Genomic DNA, 9,103 nt, shown 5'->3' with positions numbered 1-9,103 from the left:
GCAGAAATTCATTTCCGTGGTCAAAGCTGAAAATTTCGATCAACAGGAAAACATTTTCCGGAAAATAATATTTTCCGTGACAGCCAAACGCCCTCTTTTCCGGAAATTGATTTCCTGAATTCGTTTGAAGCCGATTCAAACGCACCCTAAAAGAAAATGTTTCAAGGCCAGTAATTCTCACTGCTGGCTCCTCTAATCTAAATCATTACCATCAGAGAAAGTACTTCTCATTTCAAGATATTTGAGTGCTCCCAAATACAATGACAAAAGCATAAAAACCAGAAGTTTAACCAATAATATAGACCAATCACCATAAATGAAAAGCAAATAGCAGAACCATAAACAACTGAGTACATAGGCAAGGAAATTACTTGGCAATACCGATTGAACCTCACTACTTTTTCTTTGATAAGATTTAAAAGCAAACTAAGTGCAAAATCTTACACAGATTTAACACTCAATATAATGATGGTTTGAGCCAAAACCATGGTTTTAAAAACCGAACCGGTCAAAGAACCGTTTTTTTTTTAATTTCCGGTTCAACCCCGGTTTTTGACCGGTTTTTGGCCGGTTTTCCGGTTATTGACCGGTTATTGACCTTTTAACCGGACCGGATTGGCCTCCAGTTCCCGGTTGAACCGGTCGGACCGGCCGGTCCGGTCCGGTTTTTAAAACAGTGGCCAAAACCCATCAATTTCGAATGTTTGATATAGGGACCTACAAATAAGAACTAATCAAAGCTATTTTATCGAAGGTATTAGCCTTATCTTATCAACTCAATATAATGTTGTTTCCTATTGTTAACAATGGTATCAAAAAAATAATAATAATAATAATAATAATAATAAAGGATTAATTCCACTATAATTAAAAATTCATGAGAAACAATGAAATGCCGGAATTCAATTACAAGACTCGCTCCGTTTGTTTTAATGGAAAATCTTGTGTAAAGATAGTTTTCTATATTTTCCAGTATTTGGTAGCATTAGAAAAAAATAAGTCAAAGAAAAACTATCTTTGATCAACATAAAAAGTATGACTTATTTTTAGAGATTGTTTTCTATTAATTTTTTTTGGAAAACAACTTTATCTCATAATAAGCTAATTAAGGGAAGTTAAAATATTATTTTTTAACTCATTTAAGGTTACTGCCAAACATAGGAAAATAAGATAGTTTTATAGAAAACAATTTTTGAAAAATAACTCATTTTCTAGAAATCATTATTGCCAAAACAAAAGAAAATAACAGGGTGACATTCAGTTACTTAAAAAAAAAAAAAAAAAAAAAAAAAACTTTCACCATAGGCATAACACAAGACATTGGAATGGCATGTTAAACTTCATTCCAACTCCAATGGGCGTGGAGGAAGTGGTGTTGGCCACGATGGTTGCCCGAGTAGGAATATAGGAGGACGAACATATGAGAAATCGTCCATTCCATCTGGTATTTGGCCGGCCATGTTCAAATCCCCGGTGTGCATGTTGCACGAGACAATGTAACTTCCGAATTTTAGAAGGACAAGTTCAGCATCATTTGGGTGGAAGGCCAGGAAATTCACATCGGAGCGGATGCCATTGATTACTTCATTGAGGCTAGGACGTTCTGGAACTATGTCGGTGAAGTAAACTTTGTCTCTCCCCAACTCGGTCTCTCCCCAGCCCATTGGGTAGGGAGTCGAGAAAGGATCTCGACCAACAGTGTGTCAGGGAGTCTTTTCATCTCTTCTTCTTGCGGAACCAAAGCAAGGGCTGTGCCTGTGCTTACAACGTACAACTACTCTCTGTCTCTTTTTGTGGGTTGATTGGCCTTGGGGGTTCTTATATTCAAAACTAATAGGACTCATGTTTCATTTAGGAATTTTTACAAACACTTACAGAACACACACGGGACGGAAGCCTTTTAAATCAGATGACAGGACAGCTAGTAAGGTAATAGATCCCTAACCTCTGTTTATGAAAGAGATGATGGAGAAATTTGGACAACGCGGCAGCGACTGACGTAATAAGAAATTTGGACCGACTTTTTGGCTTTCAATAATGGTTTGGTTCGAGTAGAACAATCCCACAAAGATGGGAATTCGGAACTCCTTCAACCCCTGGGCAAACACAACTCATCAACATCTTGAAAGAGGCCATGGCCAAAACCATCAACTCTCACTAAAGAGGGATTTTGCAGATTAGAACAATGAGGGAAAAATATATGATAACGTTGGAAAGGATTTTAGAAATTAGCCTCTCGAGTTTTTAAAACTCAAGATTGATGACGAAAATCGAGGCTTTCAACCTCAAGTTCTACGGCTGTCGTGTACTAATTTAGCCACATAGATCTTGAGTCTATAAGACTCGAGTTCTAAAATGCAAAACCGAGTTGCGAGGAAAAAGAAGTGAAACTCGAGTCTTAAAAACTTGAATTCTACGTGGATTTTATTTCACATCACCTCCCACCACTTACAAATCAAGACTTAAAACTCGAGTTTTAGATACTCGAGATGCTAGTTTACAATATTATTTTGAAACGTAACAACTAACTAATTTTTATTTTTCACAACTAACTAAATTTTTTGATATTTAATGTTATATGGAAAAAAAATTCCTCACTAAAAGCATGGTTTCAGAAAATAGAAGAGACTTTTTTTTTTTTTAAGCAATTACAGGAAGAGAGATAAAAGAGAAAAACAAAGCAATATAATAAAATTTATTAAAAATAAAAAGCAAAACTATGTTTTTGGCTCTTACGTTTTGACTTTATTTTCACTTCAGTTCTTACTTTTTAATTTTATTGTATTTAGTTCCTAGAATAAAATAATGAGTTTCATTTTAGTCCTTAATTTCATCTCACTAACGAAAAATAACGTATGTGGCAAACATAGTACACAGTTTACACACAAAACACCTACGTAGCTATTAAAATAAGAAAAGTGCAACGTTTATAATATTTTCACAACAAAGACTAATGTTACAATCACAAATTATTTTACAACATTTTTACAAGTTGTTGATGTGGCTAATTTCTTTTTAGTTGTTATCTAGGCCTACTACTAATATTACTTTTTCATTTGCCAATAACTACCCACCACATTAGCAGTTTGTAAAAAAAATTGTATCTCTAACATTACTCTTCACAACAAATCATAGGTGGTTAGTTGTTATTGGTTCAAATTTGAACCTACCACTAAAATTAATTTTTTGGCCCAACAATAACAACCAGTAACAACTTGTCACTTAAGATTTGTTATGAAAATGTTGTAAACATAACATTTTTCTTAATAATACAATTTGCTGTTTGGAATTTAAATAATGTCAGCATCTGCATTTTAAATATTGAAAAAATCCATATCATTATTTTTCTTTTCTTTAATTATTTTAAAATAAAATAAAATATTGGTTATTATTTAATTATTTAAATAAGAATTAAATAATTAAAATAAAATTTTCTTTTTCTTTTCTTTTCATTATTTTGTTAGGAGATTTTTGTTGGAAGATCTTGTTTGTTTATGTTCTTTGTGTTCTTCCCCAAAACTGTTTACGTTCTTCCTCACTTCCTCAGAATTGTTCATGTTCTTTATCAAATAGCTAGTTGCCTAGAAAATTTAAAAAATCAATATTTTTTTTTTCTCTTCCATTTTCTTAGCAACCAAACATGCAAAACACACATAACAATCTTCAAATTGAGGCCAAAACCCAGCAATCACCAAAACACCAAAAAATCTCTATTGGACCCAACTGACCAAACACCAAACACCAAACATCAAAACAGCAAAACACACCACAACCCACTTCAACAACAAACCAACCTACCCCACAACCCACCACTGGACCTAACCAACCACCGCTTCACAACCATTGACCACCACCACCAATCTTTGTTTCATAAGGAAAATCGGAGAGAGATAGAGGTCAGAGTACTAGGGGTGTAATCGGTTCAAGTCGGTCAGTGTTGAAGGCTGTTTTTGCACCAAATTGAGAATTTCGGTTTTAACATATTGAGCATCGAAATCGACTTGTAAGGAAGGAATGCCAAACCGACTGACTGCATTCGATTTCAATTCCGTTCAGTCAGGTTTTAGTGTTTGGTATGTGAGAAACAAAAGCAAGAAAAAAAATAGAAAAGAAGATTATTTTTTTTTTTTTTTGCATCAAATAGAGACATTATTGAAAGACAAAATCAGTACAACAACTAACAAGAAAAGCAAGACCAACACAGACTTTGTTTTCAACACAAAATATAGAGCAACACAGGAAAAACATAAAACACTAATTAAGATTAAGCTACCATCTACAACAAAAGGTAGCAGCTACAAAGTGTCTTTAAAACAAACATCACGCCGTATTTTTTTAGTAACCAAACAGATCAAAGAAGAAAAATTTATTTCCCTTTGCTTTCCCACATTTTCTTAGCACCTAAACACCAAGCAAAAAAAAAAAAAAAAAAATTTATACTCAAAATCATGTATATATTTAGAGAACATACCAAAATAAGAAAAAACCTATTTCCCTTTACTTTCCTACATTTTCTCAGCATCCAAACACCAAGCACCAAGCAAACACAAGAAACATATACTCAAAATCAAGAAGATTGTGTTTTCTATTTTTTCTTTTTTGGGTTAAACATTTTTGGGATTCTTGAACTTTGTTTTTGAGAGACTAAAAGAAATGGAGAAGAAGAAAGTTGTGGGGAGAACAACTGTAGCTTGAAGTGAGAGAGAATAGATAAAACTTAGGGTTAGTAGGGTTATATACAAACCTAAAACGACGTATTTTTGTTATAATAATGAGAGAATAAATAAAACTGCATTTACTATGGGTCGAACTTGAGTTAAAAATGTTGTTATAATAAGGAGAGAATAAATAAAACATCATTTACTATGGGTCGAACCTAAGTTAAAAATGTGAACACGCATGTCCTTGCCACTATGCTACCAAGAACTACCTTGATATAACTTGTATATATTAATATTTAATATATTTCAGTTCAGTTTTGGTTGGGTTGGTGTTTTGTGTGGGACACCAAAATTGAAATATTTCTGTTTCAAGAAATTCAAACCGAAACTGAACCGAAAAATTGGACTCAGTTTGGTCGGTTTTGCCTGGCTTTGTTAGTTTTTTGCACACCTTTAGGTGAGAGAGAGAGAGAGAGAGAGAGAGAGAGAGAGAGACCCATTGATTTGTAAGAAGAGAAACCGATTTGAGAGATAGAGAGTTTAAGGTGAGAGATCGAGAAGAAGAAAGAAGAGAGAGAGAGAGAGAGAGATAGGGAAAGAAGAAGAAAAGAGAGAGAATCAGGAAGAAAGAAGAAATAACAAAAGAAAGAATTAAAAGAAACAAGCACACACACCAAGTCACCAACGCAAAGAGAGAAAAAGGAGTGGGAGTTCTTCCATTTTTTTTTTCTTTTTAAAATAAGAAGGTTAGAAAAAAATTTATTATTTTTATTTGATGTGGCTTTTTTTAATTAAATTGCCGACGTGGCATTTTAAAATGCCAGATAAATTTTTTTTTAAAATTATTTTAATGGTTACATCAGCATTTACTATGCTAATAGTACACTCCGTCTATCATGTAGACTATTTCCGTTAGTGAGATGACAGTATGGACCAAAATGAAATGCGTTTTTTATTTATTTTAGGGATTAAATACGGTAAAATTAAAACGTAAGGACCAAAATGGGAATAAGATCAAGGACCAAAAAAGTATTTTTGCCAAAAACAAAGAGTATGTTCATACCTTTCTAACTGAGTTTTGAGTGATTGTCTTCCTTTAAAATTAATGAGAATATAAGAATAGATGTGCATGATTTGATTTATATTTTTAGAATTTGAAGAAAGAAAGAGAAGATGATAAAGATGAAAAGACAAGAATGAAGAACAAAGGAAGAAAAAAAAATGTAGTGGTTTTGGAGATGGAATTTTGACTTTTGAGTTTTAAATTTAGATAACTGTTTTAGCTTTCTTAATGGGTTTTGGTGGATTTTTTAATTTTTACTTTTATAAACACTTTGGTGAAAATTTTAATTTGGATAACTCTTTTCTTTTTTGTTTTTTGCTTTTTTTAATTTTGGATAACATTTGGAAAACTACTTGGTAAGGGGTTAAGTTAAAAGTAAAACGTCTTTGTCTCTATTTACTATGATTATTTATTTTAATTTTTAATTTTTACTAAAATTTGTACATTAAGTCAATGCAATGTGAAGTATCACTCAATACAACAACTAAAATAATAGATCTAAATAGATTGTGTGAACAAATAATCCCAAGAGAAATAGAGAAACTTGAAATGATACAAAGTAACCCAAAAGCTAAATAACAACACAAAAAGATTAGGGGCCTTAAGCAAATGAATGCATATGACAGGGTTGAGTGGGGTTTCATCGAGAAAGTAACGGAGCAAGTTTTCATGAAAGATGGGCCAGCCTTATAATGCATTGCATTACAACTATAACTTATTCTGTCCTGATTAATGGAGTAGCACATGGATGCATTGTCCCATCAAGGGGCCTCCAGCAAGGAGATCCCCTATTATCTTACTTGTTCCTTCCTTGTGCAGATGGTTTCTCATCTCTTATAAATGATGCGGCTAGAAACAATAAGCTTAGTAGCGTCACCATAAGTAGGGGCAGCCCCATGGTCACCCATCTTTTCTTCATCGATGATAGTCTTCTTTTCTGCAAAGCAAGCATACAAGAGTGTCAGGAGCTAAGGGCAATCCTCGATCTCTATGAAGCAGCTTTTGGACAAAAAATCAATGCAGATAAGTCCTCAATTTTCTTTAGCCATAACAGTCCACCTGAGCTTAAAAATGAGTTGCTGGAGTTATGGGACCAATGCAAGACTTAAAACATAACAAGTACCTTGGGTTGCCTTCTATCATTGGTAAATCCAAAATGGCGATCTTTGTAGACGTAAAGGAAAGAGTTGCTAAGAAATTGTCTGGTTGGAAAGAAAAATTGCTTTCTATGGGTGGAAGAGAAGTTCTCATAAAGGCAGTAGCTCAAGCCATACCAACTTACACCATGAGTTGTTTCTTACTTCCTAAGAGTCTTTGTGATGATATTGAAGGAATGATGAGAAGGTTTTGGTGGGAGCAAAGAGATCAAGAATCAAAAATAACATGGGTTAGTTGGCAGAAGCTATGCAAGTCTAAGCTAGAAGGAGGCATGAGTTTTAGGAACCTTCAAGCATTCAACCTTGCTATGCTAGCAAAGCAAGGTTGGAGGCTGCTCTCTAATCCTCAGTCTCTAATTGCTCGAATTTACAAAGCAAGATACTACCCTCATGGTCATGTGCTCAATTCAAAGCTTGGATGCAACCCATCGTATTCTTGGCATAGCATTTTTCAAGCCTTGGAAGTAATAAGAAAAGGCACCCGATGGAGAGTGGGAAATGGGCGACTAATCCACATATGGGAAGACAAATGGCTTCCCACCCCCTCAACCTACAAGGTAATAACTCCCCCTAGGCCCTTCAATTGGCAATAGGAAAGGGGAGTTCACGATTAAGAGTGCCTATTATGTTGCTCTTAGTTTGGTGGAAGCCAATGACAGAGGAGAATACTCATCTGGAGACTCAAGAACACCCCCCCCCCCTATGGAGGAAATTGTGGCATTTAAAGATTCCAGAAAAAATCAAAATCTTTGCGTGGCAAGCTTGCATGAATGGACTCCTAACCAGATTGAATCTTAATAAAAGAGGGGTGAACATTAATCCCAAGTGCCTAATCTATGAGAAAGAAACAGAAACCATCATCCATACATTCCTTCAATGTGATCTAGCTAAACAAGTCTGGAGCAAGTGGGAAGGATGTCTTATAAACCTGACAGCAAGTCATTTTGACTTCACTGATATTGCCATGCAATTTCTGAATATCAGAGCTGCAAATGAGCTTGAAAATTTCTTTATAACTTCTTGGGCAATATGGTATAATCGGAATCAAAATTTTTTTAAGGATGTTTGCCTTTCCCCTAACCAGGTATGGTGTTCTGCTAACACAATCAAATCAGACTACAGAGAAGCTGATGCTTTATGTAGTCAGTCCCAAAGTTATGAAGCAAGCAGATGGAAAGCTCCTCCCACTGGTGTATACAAAGTTAATGTGGATGTAGCTGCAACAAGTGATGGTCGATCCTTAGGGGTAGGAGTAGTGATAAGAAACAACAAGGGAGAGTCTATAGCAGCACTTTGTAAGCCCCTTTCAAGGCAATTTTCAAGTTTGGAAACAAAAGTCCTTGCTCTTGAACATGGAATTCTTCTTGCATAGGAAAAGGAACTCTCCCACGTAATCCTTGAGTTAGATGCCCTTAGTGGTCCAAGACATTCAGGCAAAGGAATTCAATAGCAGCCTAAGCCATTTATTTCATGGCATTTGCTCCCTTCTTGAGTCTTTTAGCAGCTGGAAAATCTGTCACTTGAAAAGAGAATACAACAAAGTAGCTCATACCCTTGCTCAGTATGCGAAATGTAATGGTGTTGATCAAATCTAGAAAAGATGTAGCCCTCCGATGGTTCAACATCTTATCCAACTTGACTATTCTTAGAGCATTGTAATTCCTTCGTGCTTTGTTGTACACCTTTTCAGTTTCAATGAACATCTTTTCTCATCAAAAAAAAAAAAAAAAAATGGTAAATTGCAAAGTACACCGCTAACGTTTGGGGGTGATTGGATTTTACACCTTAACGTTTGGTTCAGTTAGCAAATAACCCCCCAGGTTAGTTTTTGCTGTTAACTGCCATGTCATCTTACTGACGTGTTTTTTTTTTTTTTTTGCCAAATAAACCCCAAAACGACATAGTTTCAATGGCAATGAAGTGATGACCTGGCACATGCAAAACAGTGCCATTTGCCCAAAAAAAAAAAAAAAAATTAGCAACTTCACCGTTTCCCCAAACAGAAAATCTCAAAATCCTAAATCCTAAACCCACGAACCCAACCCTTGCCTTCCTAACCCTTATGAACCCAGACCACCACATAGGTTCTGCAATCTGCAATCAGCACTCACGAACTTTCTACTGAAACTTCCATGATTCGGTTATCTCATGCTCCATTACACGCAAAATTATCTTCACATCCGTATCCTCTAGTTTTAATGAAAAAAATCCCCTCAATATAT

At 35.0% G+C, this 9,103-nt stretch overlaps 1 protein-coding gene across 1 annotated transcript; it reads left to right on the top strand.

Annotated features, from left to right (window-relative positions):
- The first annotated feature begins 6,880 nt into the window (after positions 1-6,880).
- Positions 6,881-8,253, top strand: LOC126695938 (uncharacterized mitochondrial protein AtMg00310-like). The gene is made up of 2 exons (XM_050392732.1): positions 6,881-7,438; positions 7,966-8,253. The coding sequence occupies exons 1-2, from the start codon at positions 6,881-6,883 to the stop codon at positions 8,251-8,253; spliced, it is 846 nt and encodes a 281-aa protein (XP_050248689.1).
- The last annotated feature ends 850 nt before the right edge of the window (positions 8,254-9,103 follow it).

This window comes from Quercus robur, chromosome 8, assembly GCF_932294415.1.
Source record: "Quercus robur chromosome 8, dhQueRobu3.1, whole genome shotgun sequence".
In the NCBI taxonomy this organism is placed as follows: Eukaryota; Viridiplantae; Streptophyta; class Magnoliopsida; order Fagales; family Fagaceae; genus Quercus; species Quercus robur.
This window is presented reverse-complemented; position numbering and strand designations above follow the sequence as displayed.